Below are 21,055 nucleotides of genomic sequence, written 5' to 3' on the forward strand. Positions count from 1 at the left end.
CATCTCTGTGGCTTTGTTTTGTACTTTTTCACGCTGCTTGGCTACAGGCGGTCTGCAAGCCTGTGTCTTGTCTGCCCGCCACCAGCAGGAGCAGTGGCATCTCCATGCAACATGCCAGAGGCTGCAGGGCTTGGATAACCGGCGCAACGAAACCCCAGGAATGCTGAGTCAGGGTGGCGATTTCTGCCATCCCTAAGAAACCCTTTAGCTTTTGGATTTCTGGGTCAAGAAAGTGAGGGGGAAACAGCCATAGTCTTCAGAACATGGGGGAACTGGTGGTCCAGGAATGTTTACAGTCTTGGCACAAACTCCCCAGAGATAAATGAGGGGGCAATTGTGGGTGGGGGAAGGAACTCAGGGTGGCTTTGAAGGCAACTTAAAAGGAACACAGAACAGCTCAGTGGGGCTCCGGGAGCCCTCTGCAGAGGTTTTTTATTACGTGAGTTTGGCTTTGAAATAGAACTGAAAACTTACTTTAGTTGGGTAAGGCCAGGCCAGAGTGGGGATGTTACTTAACTCCTGGGGTGTAACTATCATCCTGCAAGAGTTGGGGTACAGAGAGGAAGCCCTAAAAATCCATGATGCCCTGAATTCCCCCAGACACGGGGAAAGTGGTGGAAATGGGGAGCACAGGCATGCATGACAGGGGACACAGCAACACCAGATCAATTAGTAGCTCTGACACCCAGATCCTGCAGCATTCACCAGTCTGCCGACCCAGGGGAATGGAGTGTAGGGGTTTTTTTTAATAGGAAAAGGGAAAGGAGTAAGAAGGAGCATTTTGCATGCAAATGGGCCTCTGCCAGAAGAGCCCATTAAAATGTAAAAACTCCACATTCAGCTTGACAAAATGGTGCAAACTGCTATGTTTGCCAGAGGGGCAGCAATACAGCTCCCGACAAAGGGGCCGAGGAACAATGGCGGTCTGAATGGCCTCGGTCAGCAGGTCCCCTCTCGCGTTGCCATGGGGACCCCACCGGGGCTTACTAAAGGTATTTCCTGAGGAGAAAGGCAGTGCACACATGCCCAGGCAGCCCAGCTAATCCTGACAGGAAGCCATAGCCATTCAGCAGCCCAGGGGCTTGGGGCCAGAGTTTTGTTTTGTTTTTATTAAAAAAAGATTTCTGTCTTTTGTGTGTCCCACCTCGTCACTGTAATTTAGTGCAGAGCCGCCTGCGCTGGCCAAAGCCGCAGCCAGGGCCCTGGGCCTGCCCCACGACCCCCCAAAAACAGATCCCCCGTAGCTGGCAGGGCAGGTGGAGGCTCGGGCCCGCAGAGCCCCATGGGGAGGCCCAAGCCCAGCGCACTGGGTCCAGAGCATTTTGTGTAAACCTTCAAGTGGATGTTTCCAAAGGGTAACAAGAGCATCTGCATGGAGGCTCGGGGTCAACCTGTGTGCTAGGTCCCACCCGATGCCTCCTTCGTATCTGTACCTTCTTCCTTCCTTAGAGACTGTGCCCTGATCAGCACCAGCACCCCACCTCCCCTGTGCCCCCCAGCACCAGGAGAGCACCCTCAGGCTGGGGTCAGAAGGGCTGTAATTAAATGATTAACAAAGGAATGTGTCCAGGAGTTGTTTTAAAGGAAATTTCCCGTCTTCCTCTCTCCCCAGAAGCTCTCACCCCAAGGATTCACTGACACCATATGGATGGACCTGCACCCATTTCCCAAAGTGACTGCCAGGACACAGTGCTTCCTCCCTCCTACCTTACTAGAAAGGAGCTGCTCTGGGAAGAGGAAAGGTCACTGAAGATGGGCGGGAGGATAAGAACCCACCCACCCAAGATGAGCAAAGGGAGATGCCCCCTTGGCTACAGGGAAGGGTGGTCTAAGCGCCCAGTTCCTCCAAGTTTCTGTCGCTGTTTTCGCGTTTGGCACCAGAGGAACCCAGCTTGGCAGATTCAGGGAAGAAAGCCAACAACACAGCTGGCGGTGGAGACAAACTCCTGTGTGACAACTGCCCCCTAGAACACAGTTTAGGGTAAATTAACATTTCCTGAGTAAACTTGTATGTGGACGGTGCCATCCCCAATGAGGATGATAAAATGAAGGAGCTGCTGCTTATTATGACTTGAATCCAGGTCCTTTTGTTTGGAAAGTCCATGCTCTTGCATCTAGACCTTCCCCAAAATGTGTTTGGAACCTGGTATTTTGGGATAATCATAAAGAGGAAACTTGATCACTTATGAGGCATTAAGACTGCCCAGTAACTCAGGACACCTGGGAAACTTTTAAAGCCTCATCACACCATCCTATTTTGGGAAAGGAAACTAGAGAGCCTCTGCTCACTGATGGGAAACTCCCCCACCAAAAAAAATTCCAAGCCCAGGAAGGATGGCCTACGTGGGTTGGCGGCTGAAGGGATCTAGACACTCAGGCAGGGGTCTTCTCCGGCTGGTATTAAGAGTCACATCCTCAACTCAAAGCAAACGTAAAACTGGTCACCAACTTTACAATACAGAAGAACACCTTCCATGGAGTTGTAAGGGAATAGTTGGACGGCTAGCTGAAGAGAGGGAGAGAGGGAGGAAGGAAGAGAGAGTGTGTATGTGTGTGTGTGTGTGTGTGTGTGTGTAGGGGTCCTGCTGCTGGAAGGGGAGCTCAGACCCTCCCACCACTGGCCTGGAGCCCAGGCCTCCCAGCCATGTGTCTGCAGCTGCGACCTGTCATGCACTTCCTGGTCTGGGTTCTGTAATGGAAAGATCATTAAGCGTGGGGGAGGGAGAGAGGGAGATGAATCAACAGCAAAGAAGAGGTAACCCTGCAGCCCCCACTCCGAGGTGCTCTGACCCTAAGGTCCGGTCAGGTTCCTTAAAGAAAAGAATGTACTGCCCTACCCGCCACCCCCACCCCTCCGAGGGCCCCTCTGACGCCTCCCCACCCCCAGACTCAGCAGGCTTGTTTGGGGAAGGAAACACCAGCAGCTGGGCAGGAAAAAGTCACCGCTAACTCAACGTGCTGATGAATTAGCAGAGGCCTCAGCTGTTTCAGAATTTGCCTTTGGGCCTTCCAAACTCTCCATGGTGTTTGAGAGCAAAATTCCCCCCGGCTCTCAGCACCCCAACATGCCGGCCATCTCACCAGGGAACACCAGTCACTATATAGGAATGGCGGGAATGTACCCAGTGCCATAGAACTGGGCACTTAAAAAGGTACAAGTGGTCAATTTCATGTTATGTGTATTTTGCCACACACACAAATATGGCAGCGGACCATGTTAATTTTTTTTAAAGTGTGCTTATGTGGCAAAATAAGTTGTCAACCCTTATATAGGTTCCAAAAAATTGGGGGGAAATTTTACTGATCTAGGACATATAAAAATCTGGGGCCACTGGTCTGGTCCAAAGATTTGCAGGATAGTAGCAAGGATCCCGAGGGCTCCTCAATGTACTACACGTTCACTCTCCTCTTTCTCCTTCATGCACACCATGAAAGTTGGACAGTTAGTACTCTGTTTCGAGAAAATAAAAGAACATGGTTTACAGATTTTCCTGCCATCTCAGGGATGGCTCTCAGAGAGCAGGTGGAAGGTTCCAAAGGCCTGAGGGAAAGGGAGGGCCAACATCTACCTGGGGAATGTCTCTGCTCAGACAACCTGGGGGATCTTGAACAATTAGAACCCCGGGGGAGATTCCTATGCTGGGCAATGTCCATTCCAGAGGTCCAAAGGGATGAGAGCCTGGTTTGAAATCCTTGTTAAAAACCACTCAGGCCCAAACTGCTTGAACCAGAGGTGGTCTGTAACTGGCTGGGTGCAGACAGAAGAGCATCTGGGTGGAAACCACTCACGTGACTGGTCGTCCCACTAACAGAGTGACCCTGGGCAAGTCATCTCCCCTCTTGGGCCTGTGGTGCCCTTGCCAGAAGAACCTCAGAACAAAGGCTATGCAGTAGGTGAAAGGCTGTGACTGGCAGAAAGCTGGGAGCCCAGGTATTCTAGAAGGATTTAATTCACTGTCCTTTTTTGATGCTTATATTACCCCAGGAGAACTCACTAGGCAAATAACCTTAACAAATGGCCTGGGAGTCTGAGGGCAGTGAAGGATTAACACAAAATAAAAGCCACTTCCAAATGGACCCTTTAGGCATTAATACAGTCTTGACTGCTCAAATAATATTGTTAGAAACTTTGAGTGTCAAAGGGAGAACTTCTTTCAGATGTAACTCAAGAAATTTGGCTTTTCTAAGATTCAAAAAGTAATTCCTAAAACCTACGGAAAATAAACCTTCATTCCCAAAGTCAACTCTGAAGTGTGACAATAAAGGAGCAGAGGTTTCTGAATGCAAAAGGGTTCTTCCAAACGCTGGAGAGCTGATCAGCATTCCAAAGGCGGTGATAACTGACTCATAGCCCCAAGTGTCAGAGAATTGAGAAAGAGGTCCAGGGAGAGGGTCTTCTTCCTTGGGGGCAAAGCTTTTAGATAGCCTTCCTCCTGCCCAGCCCCCCAGGCAGACAGACTCAGCCCTCTTCTACCTTTCCCACCATCCTCCTGTGTTTGTTTTTTTTTTTTTCTGCCTACACTCTGACAGTCCAACTTCCTCACTTCTTCCCAGGATAGGGCTTAGGGCTGTAGGCACTGAGAGTAGTTAGTCTGGGTCCCAACTCTAGCTCTACCATATATATTCACTGTTTAACCTTGCCAAGTTTTGTTTGACCTCTGTGTCAGTTTCCTAAACTGTTGGGTGGAAATAACACCTTCCTTACAGACTTTTGTGGGTGAGAATTAACTGACATCAGAGATTCTCAAAGCGTGGTTCCAGAACCAGGTGCATCAGCATCCCCTGGGAATTTGGCAAAGCTACAAGCTTGGGCCCTGCTTCAGAATCAAGCGCTCTGGGAGTGCTGTGCTCCAGTGGGTTTTCACCAGCTCACCAGGTGATATCTGTGCTGCGAAAATCCAAGGCACTACTGCATTAGAAGATATAAGAGCTTAAAGTGTGGTAGTAATATTTATTTCTTACCTTTCCTTATCTTCCTATTGAAAAAATATTTTATTCCTATCTTCTTTTTAAAAAACCAGGAATTTTAGGTATCTTTAAAAAAAAAGAATGGATTGTTACTTACCTATGCGTTGGTGTATGCATTCACTTATTCAAAAAGTATTAACTGAGCACCTAGTATGTACCAGACATTATTCTACAGTGCTGGAGTGGATAAAAAACAGAATAAAACCTCTGCCTTCTTCGCAGCCCACAAATGATGGTCAATTTGACCCTCCACTTAGGAGAAGAGGTTTTCTCCTGTGGATGTCCCTGTAACCTGGGTTTTATGCCCTCATTTGATGAGGTCTTTGGATGACACTTCTTAAATGGGTCACTTACTGTATCTGCATATGTTCAGTAATAGTAAAATGGCCAGGGGTGGGCCTCCCCCATAGTGAGGCCAAGGGTAGGGTTGGCATTTGTCCTGGGCTTCTATTCAAGACGGGCCTCTAAGACTTTTGTTATCTTTTTCCAAAAGGGTTATACATTTACTGATAGAACTGAAAGAAAATATTTACCTAACAACTTTCAATAAATCTGTGTTGTATTCTGGGACACCCTTCAGATAGTAAACCACAAATCAATATATATTTTAAAAATCCTGTAATTATCCTGCAACTAGTCCAACTACATTGTACTACTTATTTTTGTCTAAAACATTAATTAGTGTTAAATGGATACACCAAGGAAATCAATGTTTCAGGACCCCTCCCCTTTCTGCATTTCTTCATGTTTTCAAAAAAAAATACATGTTCAAAACAACGCTAATGCTCCAGCCTCTCTGAACCTTCTGAGACATGTTTGTTTCTATGCACCAGACATTGCTGGACCATGACCATTCTAGAAGCAATTTACGTGGTTTATGTGTCTGGGCAATACGACAGCATTCTAGAATAAGTCTAACCTACAGAAAACTCAGGTGTGGCACCTGACATTTAGGGGACTTCTGATCCTAGGCCATCTCCTAGTAGGGGGTCTTGGCTTCAGTGGAAAAGGCAGTCTCAATGGGGCTTTTGTTCTATTGGTTTTTCTAGGCTAGGGAGCCACCTTCATTAGGGCAGCTCACAGACCTATGTCAGATGCATAATGTCACACAAGAAATGGGACAAGGCAAGCATCTCCAGCTTCTTTATCCTAACCACACACATGTTCACACCACCCCAGAAAGGGAGGTGAAGCCTGACTGCTGGGCAATACAGGGGGCTGATGCAGCGGTGTTCAAATGCTGATCTGCCTGAATCTGTGGAGAAACTTAATTTGATAGAGGAACGGAGTATAATACACTGGAAATAATGCTGGGGTCATCTACCCAAGTCTGAATCCTAGATCCGTCTCTCACCAACTATATGACCCTTGACATGTTATTTAACTCCTTGGACCTCATTTTCCTCCTCTGATTATGGGACTAGAACTTGTGGCATTGGATTGTTATAACTGTGTAAAAATGTAAAGTATCCAGAGTGTGAAGATGCAGTAAACAGTATTTACTATTATTTTTAAAGACCTTTATAACTTAAAAGACCTAGTATAACCTTCCTAGGGCATTTGACACTATGTAATCAAACCTTTAGAATGTAAATATCCTTGGACATATTTTGTTTGTAAGGGTATGTTCACTTAAGTGCAAACTACTGAAAGTAACCTAAATGCTCAAGAGTAGAGGGCTGTGTAAATAAAAAAATTTTGCACACCCACACAATGGATTACAAAGCTATTAAGCATGATGAAAAAATTTCCTCTGCATGGCAGTACATACACACTTAACATTACTAAACAATATATACTGTACAAACCCCATTTTTGAGAAGTCACATTTGTATAGATCGAAGAAAAAAAGTTTAAAGGAAAAGATTCACAGTTAGCCGGCATTATTTCTGGATCATGGGAATATTAGAGCTTTTCTCTTTACAGGTCTATACTTTATCAGTTTTCTATGGTGAACCTGGATTACATATCAAAATATCTGCATTTTATTTAAAAGAATAAAAATATTCTTTCTCATTGTATAGTTATTTGCTGTAGTGGATGAAACAGCCATCTGGTAAAAACTCCGTATCCTGTAAGGCAGGGTAAAGAGCTAGACAGAAAGTAAAACAGAAAGGGGAAAAAAGAAGTCATTAATTTGGAGACAGGGAAGGCATCAAGAGGGAGGTGGCCCTTAAACTATGCCTTAAACTAAATCCAAGCTATACCTTAAGTGAAGAGTAGGATCTACAAAAAGTGAAAGGAGGGACGGATGAGGATGGACATTTCCAGCTAAGAAGCAGAATCAACAACGGTTAGGCTGTATTCAACAAGAAAAAAGGAAAAGTGTTGTCTGGCCAGATGGATGGCTGGGTTGGGGGAGAGAGAGAGAGAGAAAGAAGAGGGAAGGAAGGAAAGGAGGAGGAAGGGAGGGAGGGAGAGAGGGGATGCATTTTAAACCAGTGAAGAAGGGCAAAGGGACCCTTAGCCAGAGGCTATATTTCCATCCTGGAGAAAATCAAACAAGGGCTACACTCTAAATTCAACTTTCTTTGATTAAATATTTGAAAGTTCAAATGTTCATGGTTTTTACCTTCTCCTGTACCCAAGCTCATAAATACTGAGGTCTTCTCTTTGCCCATCTCCCTGAGCCTCTTACCCACTGGAGGCTTAATGCATGCCCACACTTAGGGCCTGCTGCCTGTATACAACATCCCAGCAACATCCTGGAGGCTCAGCCATGCTGCACAGGCAACCAGGAAGGAGCGCTGAGGTTCAAGCTCTGCCCAAGCCAATTCCTCTCAGTGCTTGGAACCAACTGGACAGACCCCTGACCCCAGCGTGCAAGGAGCAAAGCCTTAAACAAAGGCTGTGGGCACCTCCTTTGGCAGGTGACAGGCTTGTGTGAACTGAGAGCCAGGAGAAGGGAACTCTGAGGGTAGATGCCACCACGAAGAGGCAACAAGCCCATCCTGGGGGCTTCAGGCAACTGTCCCCCTACTTAGCTGCTGCCCACTGGGAATCAGTGCAAATACCCAAGTTCAGGAGCAACGCAGACTCCAGAAGCTTCTACTAAGAGGGAACAGTTTGTGATTCCATCCAGGCTCTTCAGAACAGTTAACTTCCACCTACACAGCTGGGGCTCTGCAGGGGTGGGCTGGGGGGCAGAGGAGAATTTCTGCACTAGAAGCCTGGGGAAGAACCCTCTCTCCAGAAGAGCAGGGAGGCCTGCACAGCTGAGCTGGGAGGCCGGCAGCACAGGAGCAGCTGGACTTCCCCGGGTCAACCGGGAAACAGTTGTCTCATTTCCAGGCTTCGGGGAAAGAAGGAAGAGGGAAAGGTAGTGTCTACAGTGTGAGCTGGAGCCCGCGCCGGCCCTGAGGAGCAAGGCACTGTGAAAACAGGGCGCAGCTGCGGGTCAGGCTCTCTGACCCCGGGCCGCGCCCTCCTGGATAATGGCTCCCCAGAACTCACTCCTCCCGAGGCCATCCCTCACCGCCCCAGACACGAGCCATCACTCACTGCATCGCCTGAGCAGGAGCAAGCCCCGGCTGCCCCACCTCCTGCGGGGGCCACAGACTCCAGAGGAATTCCTGACACTGTCCTTCTGGTTCCTGCCCACCCGGAGCCCAGGCAGCCACAGCAACCAGGTGACTGAACGCCAGCCTGGTCCTTTGTGCGGGCTCCTTCTCCTCCCCCAGCCCAGGCACAAGCTCTGAACAGCCATTTGCTCTTCCCTGAGAAATTCCCCCTCCCTGACTTTAGGGAGCTGGCAGAGCCAGAGTGGAAAATCAGTGAAGCTAATGGTGTAGCAATGCAGAAGTCAGAGCCAAGAACACAGCCCTGGAGAGGCTCTGCCGCACTTGCCCAGTGTGGTCGAGCAGGACACGTGAGTACTGCTCCCTCACATTCTCATGTCCCATGCCCAGTGCCAAGCCCGGCCTGCCCCCACCCCTCTCAGCTCTGCTCGTAACACTTGCGAACACTTGCTTCCAAAAGCACTCTGGGGCCACCTCTCCCCGGGGAGCAGTGCCGGACAAAGCAGATTCTCGGGGGAAACCTAGTGGCTCAGCATGCTGCAGGATGCCGTGCACCTAAACCCTCCACCCTGGTTCCCAGGTGGGTCACCCAATGTCACCTTCTGCTCCATGGAATTCCACTAGCTTTCTGGCAGATGGCAGTGTGAGCTAGAAGTAAAAGGGGTTCTTTGCACAAAAAGATATTACATTGGGGACAGTGGGTCAGAGGCAAGCTCCAGCCTGTGTCCTCAGGCGGCCACCAGATGCTGGTTCTCTGGCCACACCAATTGGCCACAGCCTGTCTGAGGCCAGCCGTGGGGTGCCCTCTGGTACCTCTGTGAGGCTCCCCCAGCGGCTAGGCTGAAATGTATGCACCCCTTTGGGCCATAGGCAGCTGTGGGAGCCCTTGGAGGGTTGCCTGAGGCAGCCAGGGCCCTGTGTCTGAAAGCAGGACAATGTCTCAGGACACTTACAGGCTCTCCCCAAGGGTGCAGGTTTCTGCAGAACACAAAGACAAAGCCTTGCTTTGTGGCGCCCGGCATCCAGGGGGCTTGCAGCCAGAAATGGAAACGTGCGACTTTTCCATTAAGGGTAACCTCTCCCCCTTCAACCGGCCACCAGACTCTTTCAAATCTGGGTAGGTGGGAGGAGCTGTAAAACCCCAGCCCATTAAATCGCTTATTAGTTGCAGGTTTCTGGGCATGTACGCAAGTATTTTGAGACTGTAAGTCTCATACTGTCCCCTCAACCACAGGGCCTGGGGGTTTTAATTCATGTTACTGCTGAAAAGTGGCCTTGCAAGCAGTTTTGGACTCTCCCACAGGCTTTTCCCTTGAGTCTTATTTTAAAAGGGGGAAAATACATAGAAACAACCTTCCTCACATTGAAAATGTCTTTCAAGTTGGTGCAGATCTTTGAAAGGGGCATTCTGCCCCATGACCCAGCTACAGTCTGTCACAGGTTTCCCTCCCTGATCTGAACCGAGTTGGCCTCTTTCAGATCCCAAACTAGAAAAGGGAAAGGCCAGCAGAGGGGAGGTGGGGGTGGGGGTGCAAGAGGGAGGCTGGTTTTCCTGGAACCCTTATTAAATCAACTTTCCAAGGACAGCCAGAAACTGCAGGCCCTCCCCGCTCCCTCAGGAACATTTGCAGACAGTGAGGAGGGGCTCCCAACACACACACACACACACACACATGCACACACACGCACACACATGGGCACATGCACAATTACAGCAGAGCCTTTCTAATGGGGAAAGGCTCTCAGTGTGAGCAAGGTTTGGGGCAGTTTGCTTTAAACTTCTGGACAAAGCTTCTATACACAGATTACAGTCTTGTTGGAGGACAATAGCAGCATTATTATTTAATCATCAGCAGGGCCAAGACTGTACAACAATACATCTGTGAAATGTCCTATAGTTTATAAAGCATGGAGATAGATTTTCCCTATGACTTCACAGCAGTTCTCCAAAGACCATGGGGCAAGGGATATCATCACAAAGTTCAAGAGGATTAAGCCATATAAAGCCCCAAACCAAGAGAGGGATGTATTCAATCAAATGGGATCTGAGACTTGTTCTGAAGCCCAGTGGATTTCCACTTCTGTGTCCTAAGGCATTCCACATCCATCTGTGAAACAAGCCTGTCACCAGGTGGGGTCTCCTGTGGGGTCCCAGAAAGAGACACCCACAACTGACATTTATTGCTCACTGGCTATGTACCAGGCACTATTATAAGAGCTTTGCATATATTTCCATTTGATATTTACAATGACCTGAGCAGATGTTCATTATCAGTATATTTTACAGAGGCACAAAGAGGAACCTAGAGAGCCAGCAGTGGGAAGTGGTGCCAAAATCAAAACCCATGCAAAAACTTGAACATGAATGCTCACAGGAGTTTTATTAAGAAGAACCAACACTGTTAACCCCAAAGGGCATCAACAGGTGAATCCATCATGCAATTCCATGCAATGAAATTCTAGAAGAGGCCAAACAAATCTAGGGTGACAGAAAGTAGGTCCCTGGTTGCCTGGGGTCCCTGCTGCAAAGGGGCACGAGGGGTATTTTGGAGGGGAAGAAAATGTTCCCCACTCCTGACTGGGGTGGGAGTTACACGGGCTGTTACAGTAATCAAAACACATCAAATTGTACACTTGAAAATTGGTGCATTTTGTAGAATGCAAATTATACTGCAATTAGGTTATTTTTTAGAAATGGCCATCTACTGCAGTCTCTACTGGCACGTACCCTCCCAATGTCCCGTACCCCAACTCCCTCCTTCCCATTCCTGGAGCCTGGACTTTCTCCTCATCAAGACCTTTAGCCCCTGGCTCCATCCTCCATCACGGCCTTGCTTCCTTCCCCAGGCTGGAGCCACAACCAGCAACCCCCACGAACCCCTCCACCACCATACCCTGAAATTCCCTGTGCTTGGACCCTGGCTCCCCTTCCTGCTTACAATGTGCCCAGGCCCTATATCCATCCTACTCACTGTCTCTGCCTTCCATTTCTGGGCTACAAATGAGTGTGTTAGAGAAAGTTAAAAAAGAAAAAGTACTTTAGGGTCCATCACAAATTCATACCCTCAAACCTCATCCAAGCCCTCATTGCTTTTTAGACTCCAGGCTCATCCAAACCTTCCCTACTCCTTATAAGCCTCCGACCCTCACTCACTCCCTTTACTCATCCAGAGTTGACATCCAACCTAGTAAGGCCACAGGTTCTATTTCTGTAGTGTCTGTGCTAGTTTTCCCTTCCTCACAGCCCCCACCCTAGTTCACAGCCCACTTCCTTGTCTCCCTGACCACTGCTCTCAGCAGTCACTACTAATACTTTGCCGGGAGGAGCTTTATCTGGATTTTCTCACTTAATCCTTTATTATTGTCTCTACTTTAAAGATGGGACAATAACTAAGCAAACTAAGGCTTTAGTGTGTCTGAGTAATTTGGCAAAGTAAGTAATGCACCTATTAAGTGGCAGAGCACGATTTAAACACAGGTCAGTGTGATGACTTCCTCCGATCCATCCAAATTCAGCTGCCAGATTAATTTTCTCAAAGGTCAATCACATCACTACCTGTTCAAACTTCTCCTGATTCTCTGGACCTGCCCATCTACGTAGTTTCCTTAGCAGGGTCTTAAGGCCTTCCATGTGCCAACTCAATCCAGATGTTCCGGGCATCACTTCCCACAGCTACCTACTCACTGGCAAATCATTCTGTATAAATCTTACCTGCCTCCGTACCTTCACTCATGCTGCTCCACCTGGAAAGTCCTTTCTTTCCAGATTCCAAACCCTGACCCAACCCTCTAGACCCACCTCAAATGCTCTCTCCTCCTCTCTTCCTCTGCATCCCCATGGCCTTTTCTTGCAACTCCACTGTGTGGTTTAAATATGGTCTGTCTTGCACTGAGTTGCCTCTGCTCGTCTCCCCACTACCCGACAATGAGCACCCTGTGGCAGAGACTATCTCTCTGCCTTGGGGCTCCAGCACATTCCAGGTCTTGTCTTCAGCTCTGTTACTGAATGCAACATTAATCTGTCTGCTCCAGCCAAGTACACCCTGGAGAAAGTCTCACACATCCATCCCTCCTTCCCCATCACCATACAAGTGGACAAATATTCTTACTCATTCATCATTCAAACGGATCTTGACAGCTGAGACTGATGGCTCTTGAAACACAGCCACTATGTGACCTGCACACTGAGTGTCCACCCAGTGCCTATCAACCTTCTCTATTTATGTGATTAGCCACCAAGTCACAAGCAGTTACCCTTTGGCAACTGGAATGCCTAAATCTGAGCTCTCAGAGACCGCTGAATGCCACAAGGTACACTGTACCTGTCATCTCCATGAATCATTTTCACAAGCCAACAAATCCCATAAGCAGCACAGCATGTCCTTCCCGTTACTAATAATCTTTCTGAATTTCAACAAATTCTAGATCTCTACCACCAACCAAGCCCTAAGGATGCTCCCTGGTTCTCCATCTCTTCGAAAGCTCTCCAGGGGCACAGAATCGAAGCAACCTGCTCAGCAGGCCTCCAGACTAGGACTGCCCACCCTCAGAGATGTATCTTTGGAACAGTTTTCTAGAAGCCAGAGGTCTTTATGAAGCTCCCACATGCCTCAAAGCCCCTGCTGTCTGATCCAAGTTCTAAACACATTCATAAGTCAGCTCCTCCCCACTGCACCGCCCGGCCCACATTGTACATCATGTAGGCTAGGAGCTGGCTGATGGGTTCCCATCATAAGTTCTTTTTTCAGGAAGAGACAAACATAAACCCACGCTGAGCACATCACCACTGGCAAATGGATGTCACTAGCCTTTGTGACTAACCTCTGTTAAAGCTGGTTACACATGCAGATATATGCTTATAACCAGGCCCAAACCAGCCCATGATCCTGGGGGTCTCTCCTTCAAAAGGAGCCCTTTGCTCCCCCCAAGGGTGGAGCCTTCCCTGTCGACCACACCACCTCTGTTCTGGCTGCCCTGTTTCTGAGGCCCAGGAGTGGGCTGACCCTTGGAGCATCCCTACCTTGTTCAGGCAAGGTCGGGGCCGGCCGGGCAGTGCAGAGTGTGGCTGTGACCAGCACAGCCCAGAAGAGGAGGCACTTCCAGCTCCACATCCCAGTTCTGCAGTTAGAGGTTGGTGACCAGGCTCCACACCTCCATGGAGACTCCACCGTGAGCTGGATCCTCCTTTTCGAGAAAGAAAAACCAGGAGGTTAGGAGGGTCTACACGGGAAGCAGGGGGCGAGGAGGAAAAGGTAAAGCATGTCACTCGGGCACAAGAGCGCCTGAAGCAGTAACTTACTCCTTAAGGCACAAGGAAGAGAACTGGAGTCCTGCCTCAAAGCCGAATTCAAGGTTATAGGCTTCAATTAGACAAAGGAGTGCTTTAATTCAGCTCTGTATCTATTTGCAGTGTGGACTCCGAGCAAGCCTTGTTTGGAAAATGATCATGAAGTTCTCCAAACCCCAGGACTGTTCGTGTTGGGAAAATGAAGTGCCCCATGAAAAGTCCCAAGTAGTTCTTGTACTTCAGAGGAAAGGGTTTCATACAGTGTGGTGGGACTGCAGGAGCCGAGTGCGCCGAAGACTCAGACTTTGCTCCATCTAGGGCAAACCAACCCCTCGGCACAGGATAGAGAGAGATGAGATGCGTGACAGAAGAAGCCACGCACTGGGAAACGGGAGCCAGGCCAGAAGCTGACCCTCTCTGGACCTACTGAGGCAGCTGAAATTAGCGACCTCCCGGGTTCTTTCTCTTTATCTTTAAAACTGACGCATCACAGGGACCTCTGGTCCTACCAGCCTCCCTCACAGAGGGAACGTAACTCTCACCACCCTGGGGAGGGCCTTGGTGCAGAACCGTGGTGTGGCCCCAGTTCTCCCCACTGCTCAAAGATGACAGTTAATGTACCACACAAATCAATTCAGAAGTGTGTGTCGGGGTTGGGGGGTAGACATACTGAAGAACTGAAGGGTTCTTGCAAAGACTGACTTAAAGGTGGCTCATGCCACCCTAATTCAAATCACAGACTGAAGCCCTTTACCCTTCTCAGGTTTGGAGTGGTAAAATTTAAAACTACCCCCTAGGGTCTTAAGGAATAAGGGATTGTTACTGCTAGACATTTACCAAGTGGCAGGACTTCCTGAGCACTGCTCGGGGGCTACGTGGGGTTGGCCAGGTGGCTTTTGTCCTAAATACTCTAGGGAACCATCCAAGTTATTCAGAGAATCCACTTCCCCGGAACATGCCCTAATGTGGTGCTTCCCTGCCTCCCCCCGCCCCCCAGCTAGATGGCCCCCCCCCATGAGTGAGTCAGTCTCAGTCCCGGCTGGCAGAAAACCCCCCAGATTCTTGGCTTCATTCAATGTGCTTGTCGATGGGAGTATGCATGTACCACCAATGGCTCCCTCTCAAGCTTACTAAAGTTTTTTAATGATCTCAAATCAAAGGAGAAATAAACATTTATTTTTCTAAATTTAGAGAAGAGATTAGAAGAGACAGAATAGAACAAATATTTACTGAATGCCTACTATGTGCCAAGCAGGTACTAGGTAAAATGTGTAACTATAAAACTTCATTTCTTCCTCACTACAGACTTATGGGGGGTAGGAACTGTTATTCTCCTTTTAGCAATGGGGCAACTAAAACTCCAATAAGGGAAGTGCTCTACCCAGGACGAAGCAGCTGGTAAGCAATGGCACCAGGACTCCCAACATCCGGGTTTTCAGATGCTAAAGGACAGCAAATAAGGGTTTTCCAACCTGGATCTGTCTGCTGCAGACTTATTTTCTCCAAAGGGCATCCTGTGCCATGAAGACACCAGATGGATAAGGACAGATCCAAGGTAACTCTGGGAATGAGAGTGCCCCACGTCTCCAGTCCTTTGGTGGAGAGAAAGACCCTTGGAAGCAGGTTGCAGACGTGCTATCAAGGACATAGAATGGGGCAAGATCCCTGGCCTGGGTCAGAAGCAGTGTTTGCCATAGGGCATCCCTAAACCACATGGCACATCTCATTATCTCCCAAAGATACATTGAGCCAATGCAGGCCTGTCACCTCACTTATAACCTACCAGAGGAATTAATGAATTTTTAGTGTTCAGTGGAAATAGTGGTATCATCCTGAGAAGATTAAGCTTGTTTTCAAGATAACAGACAGACAGGAAGCTTCTTCCATAGCTCTGCCACTCTGTCCCCTGAAAAGCCTGCCCACCTCCTCACAGGTGCAGGCTGGCTGCAGACTGCCCCCTTTCAGCTCTGTGATCAATGCACTTCAAACTCATCTGGCAGCTTCTTGGGGCTCATCCTGCGAAAAGGTACAAACCGATCTTCTGCTCCTTCCCCTCTGGGCTTCAAGTACCACATCTGCAATACCAAGGACGTTAAGAAAACCCGGCCTTCAGGCACCAACTTGTGGAAGGAGCAGTGGGTACACACCCCATTCCACAAACCTGCAGAAAACACAGTGGCCCAAACTACAAGTCCACGTACTGTCTGGGACCCCAGGCCTGCCACCTCCTTCTTCACCTCATCTCCTTCTCATTCTACTAATTAATGAATTCCTAAAATCCCAGAGGAACAGTCTCATTCCTTTGCTGCCTGACAGATGTGACCTGTAGCCTTGCAGGTGTACACAGCTGCTTCCTCAGAGACCCTGCAGCTGGGTTCCTCCCTCAGCCTCTTCTATTTGCAGGTCTTGGTGACTCAAAGCCCAACTCCACCTGGGTTCTGCAGAGTCCTCACAGGGCAAAGGACAGGGGACCCAGCACCCCAGTTTCCCACTTCACAGAAGGGGCTGAAATATTCACCCTGCCTGTATCACAGGTGGTTATGAGCAAATGGGTAGCATGGGACAACGTGCCTGCTCTCTCCTGCTTCAAGTACTGAAAATGTAAGTTATTATAAATGTTGTGCTTTAAGTTGCTCCTTCATGGCACTCTCAGGAGATTTGGTAATTGGTGGCAAACTTCCTACCTTTACAAAGGCATTGCTTACCATCCATCTTCAAACCCTACACTTCAGACCTAGCTGTCCTTTATGGTGGCCACCAGCCACTTGTGGCTAGGGTGATTTGGGAATTCCTAGAGATAAAAAACAAACCAGATTTTGAAAATGTGGTATTAAAAAAACATAAATTGTCTCATTAATAATTTTTATATTGGCCACATGTTCCAAAGACAATATTTCGGATATATGGAATTAAATAAAATATACTACTAAAATCTAAACAAACAAATTAATTGATAAGCACCATGGGATCAAAAACTCCTTAAGAGCAGGGCCTGTGCCTGACTCACTGCTACTAATACACGTAGCATCCAGTATGCACACAGCAGATGATGACACATGTATTAAACTGGATGAATAAGGGAATGAAAGAAGGTCTGACTGAAAAGAAACTGATATAGATACTCTTGCAGAAAAGATGGTGAGAATACCAGAGAAAAGCAAGAGTCAAGTACTCCTTGGTGGCCAGCCTAACTCCATTGCAGAGCATACCACTGAGACATTTTCTAACCATTTTGATTCCTTAGAATTGAGGAAATAACACCAAAACATTCATTTCTTTAGATGGGAATAAGGCTTTTTAATCAAAATGGGTCACTTTTCCCAAAAGTGAGCATTCTCTCTTCACTGTTGAGAGTAGCAGGGCCAGTAACTATCTGAAAAAAGTTATGCAGCTCGGCTTGCAAAATCAGCTGTTCCAAGGGAAATGCTAGTTTTTAAATTTTGAGTCTCTGAGGAAAGTGTCCAAACATCCTTGGGAATGAGGTATATAAAAAGTTAGTAGTAGTAACTGTTCCACTATAATCTACAAAGACAGGAAGGGCTAACGGAACACCACCATCGGGGACTTGTTCACCCAGGTGAGAGCTACTTACTTGGCGCAGGGAGCGAGGACCAAACAGTAACCTACTTAATTGCAAAGAGGAGTGGTGGTGAGAGAGAATTTGTTTAAGCGAGACGTAACCTTAGGGGAAAAAACAAATATCCAAGCCCAAGTCTTTAATCCTCTCTGGAAATACCAAAATCTCCTCTAAAGCGCTACATCTGGACTCCCACCAGTCCCTGGCGCACTCAGACCTTTTACAAAGCTCTTGGGAAGACAAATGCAGACAAATTTCCCAAGGGGAAATTAAATTCATCTTAAGTGAGGTGAAGCCTTTTCAGAACAAGTCATTCACGTGATTCTCTCAGCCTCCCTTCCCTCCAGCAGCAACAGGCTCAGACTTTCCTAGGACGCTCTTAACTAACAGCCATTTCGATAAAAAGAGATTTAAAAATGGAGACACGAAGAAAACATTTAGAGAACATGACTGCTAAAACTCCAAGCTCACAGAAGCAAAGCTCTTGCTTTAGGAGTGTTTCAGGTCAACAGGGAAAACAAAAAGCACACAACTAAAGCAAAAACGCGTGGATTTTCCTTGGTCTCCATTGCTGGAGTCTTTCTACTCAGTGTTCAAACTCAATCTCCCTGCCCTCTGGAGTTAACAGGAATACAGCTGTAGCTCAGGCTTAGGGAGCCTGAAGGGCTCTGATCCTCTCCCTCCAAAGGGGCGGGTCAACAGCATCTACCAAGCTCCTTCTCCAAGTCTTGCTGGGGTTTCGCTTCACTTGCTATCCTAAGGGCACCAAATGGAACTTTCTAACATCCTCCATGGCCAGAGGGCACGGAAAAGAAGCACCCAAGACTGTTTTCTTGAGAACCAAAGGAAGTGGTGCCTGCTCTGGCCCAGATCCCATTTGTGAAAACGCCTCCGAAGTGGGCATTTCTCCGGGCATGGTAAAAGTATAGGCAGTGAAGACACACGTGTCCAAGTGGCTCTCCATCCAGATGACCCTCATTAAAAAGCTGACGCTCAGCTATGACTAAGAGTAAATGCAGCAAATATTTCAAGGAGCTCGTCACTGATGCAGCCCATAACCATCCCAGCTGGAGCCAGGCCCCAGCAGCCTCCCCTATACCCACACCCCGTGCTCCTTCGGGAGTTGGCGGCAGCCCTTAAGCCTCTCCCAACTAACTGGGGTGAAATATGTAAACAAGTAGTTAGGGCGGCCGGCAAGCACGACCATGGGCGATAGCTCCCCCTCAGTCACTGAAAGCAAGGGAGATGACCCCGGCTTGGGGGTAATTAGCCCGACCGAGGCACGTCCCAGGGGTCCTGCTACTGAGCTTTGAAAGCCTCTACAGAGTAAACCGGGAGCCTGGGCCAAGGGGGGGAAAATGGCCACTTTCCGCTAAACAGTCTGAAGGCTAAGGCTCTACAATTTAGATGGTATTCCAAAAAAAGAGCTGGTCCGGAGGTGCAAAGAGCAGGGCACATCTGCGGAGGAAACAGTCACCTTAATTACCATGTCTAGAGAAAGTGCGATTTCATTACAGCCTCCAAAACTGCCGCCCCAAGGAGGAAACCAGAGAAGTGTTTTCAATTTGAAAGAGGCTGGAAAGGAGAGGGTGAGAGACCAAGTCGCCCCACCCTACTGAAACCTTGGGCCATAAGGTGCTTTCCTACGTCGAAGGTAGGTGTGGAAAAAAACCTCAACAATGCAACTCCTGCTTTCAAACCTGTAGCCGTTGTTTAAATGGTCAAATATCCCACTTCAGTTTCCGAGGGTTGCAGCCCAAACAACTCCTTAAAAGCCCTCCGGGAGAGCCTCTGGCGGCGACAGCCCCCGCCCCCGCCCCGCCGCGGGCCGCTGCGCCCAAGTGGGCTCCCGGGAGTGTGCAGAAGGGACGCGTGACGCCACTGTCGCCGCCGCCGCCGGGCGGCCGGAGACCCGACGCTGGGCTCCGGGCCGGCCAGACGCACCCGCTGCTCCAGCTGTAACTGCAGGGACGAGCCAGCAGTGCTTTGGTTCCAGAAACTTCTGTCATGGATAGTTCTGGGTCAGACCCAGTCAGACCCATGGCCAAAAAGGCCACCTCCGGCAGATGCGCCGTTCTCAAGTGCCACCCCCCTAAAACAGTGGCCCCATCTTCTACGATGCCTTCCTTTGCGCACAATCTAGAAAGCACCATCTCCATCAGATCCTAAATAACTTGGACTCCAGGGTAACTTTCTTTTCTCCCCAAATCCCAACGCCCCATCTCCAAGCCTCAAGGAATTCTAACGAGGGATGTAGGTGGTAAAGACAAATTGAGGAATCCTAGTCTTAATCTGGGAGAGGGGGAAGGGATGTTAATGTGGCTGCGGCGTGGGGTGAAACGGAACCAGATGCGGCTGCCACAGCTGGAAAATGGGGGTAAACGTGTTGAGGGAGAAAGACACCGCAGACAGTTTTTAATGGGCTTCTTGGGCCCAGAAAGGAAAAGCAAGCTTTGCTCCCAACCCCCGCCGCCCAAAGGTAGTCTGGCTGTCTTCATACGATATGTGTTAAATGAAATCCATCTACAACCTCGGTAGATTCCTTTGCAAATGAGGGTCCTAGCCCCTTTTCTCCCAACCCCGAATATAACGGGAGGGGGCGCGGGGCCCGAGAAGTAACAAACATCGCAGTGGAGGGAACCGCACCGGACAAAAACGCTCATCCCTTCCCCCACCTCCTAGAACCAGAATGGAACTGAACGTTCCCCTCCCCCCGACCCGGTCCGGGGGCTGAGCCTCCCCCGCCGGGCGCCCTCCCCTTCCCCAAACTTCCGACTCTTTCAGAGAGCGGCTCAGGAAAAGATAACCCCCTCTGGAAAAGGGAATTCCTTTCTCGCTCTCCACTCCAGCGGATTCAGCCATTTGGTGACGACACCTCCTTAAAACCTATTCCAAGAGAAGCTAACCTACCCCTCCACTTCCTTCCCTCTCCGAGTCCCCGTCCACCCCCGCCAACCGCGACCCCAGATTTCCCGGGAGGTGGAAAGGGCCTTAGAAACACCACCCCGGATTTTTTAGCGTTCCACCTGCGGAACTGGGGTGAGTCCGCACTAGTGGACTAAAAGGAGATGGAGTGGAATGCAGCACACACACACACACACACACAGACACACACGCGCGCACACACACACACACACACACACACAGACACACACGCGCGCACACACACACACACACATACACACGCTCCCCACCTCGCTGCCCACTCCCGCCCTCCTCCCCAGGCCGCGGAGACCGAGCGCCGCCGCCGCCGCCCCGGCCGGGCCCCTCCCCGACTCACCGCCGAGCCGCCGGCGCGTCGCCCGCTCCCCGGCGCGAGTTGGCGGAAAAGTTGGGCAGCAGGAGGAGCGGCGGGACGAGCGCGGGGAGGGGGCGCCGAAGGCGACGCGAGCCGAGAGATGGGAGGGGAGACAAAGGGGGGCTCCGAGCGCCCGGGAGGGAGGCGGGGGCGGAGGGAGGCGCCGGACCCGACCGGCTGCGGCGGGGGCAGCGCGCGGGCAAAGGAGGCTCCGGCGCTGGGTCCGCTCGGGACGCCAAGCCCGCCCCGGGTCCGCGGGCGCCGCGGCTCTTACCTCACTCGGCGCGGCGGGGCCGCCTCAGCAGAGTCCGCCGTGGCTTGGGCGGGCGGGCGGGCGCCCGCGTCCCCGGCTCCGGCCCGCCGCCCCCGGGCTCCGCTCGGATCCTGGCGGGGCGGCGCGAGCCCCG

At 49.6% G+C, this 21,055-nt stretch overlaps 1 protein-coding gene across 3 annotated transcripts in view; it reads right to left on the minus strand.

The window, feature by feature from the left end:
• The window catches only part of FGFR1 (fibroblast growth factor receptor 1), a 42,292-nt gene extending 21,237 nt beyond the window's left edge, over positions 1 to 21,055 (minus strand). For all 3 annotated transcript variants that reach the window (XM_037014986.2, XM_037014979.2, XM_037014978.2), the window contains exons 1-2: positions 20,923 to 21,055; positions 13,507 to 13,670 (exon numbers count right to left, since the gene is read on the minus strand). In XM_037014986.2, coding sequence (XP_036870881.1) covers positions 13,507 to 13,597 — 91 coding nt within the window. In that variant the 5' untranslated portion in view covers positions 13,598 to 13,670; positions 20,923 to 21,055. The remainder of the gene's footprint in view (positions 1 to 13,506; positions 13,671 to 20,922) is intronic.

The sequence above is a fragment of the Manis javanica genome, chromosome 12 (assembly GCF_040802235.1).
Source record: "Manis javanica isolate MJ-LG chromosome 12, MJ_LKY, whole genome shotgun sequence".
NCBI classification, from domain to species: Eukaryota; Metazoa; Chordata; class Mammalia; order Pholidota; family Manidae; genus Manis; species Manis javanica.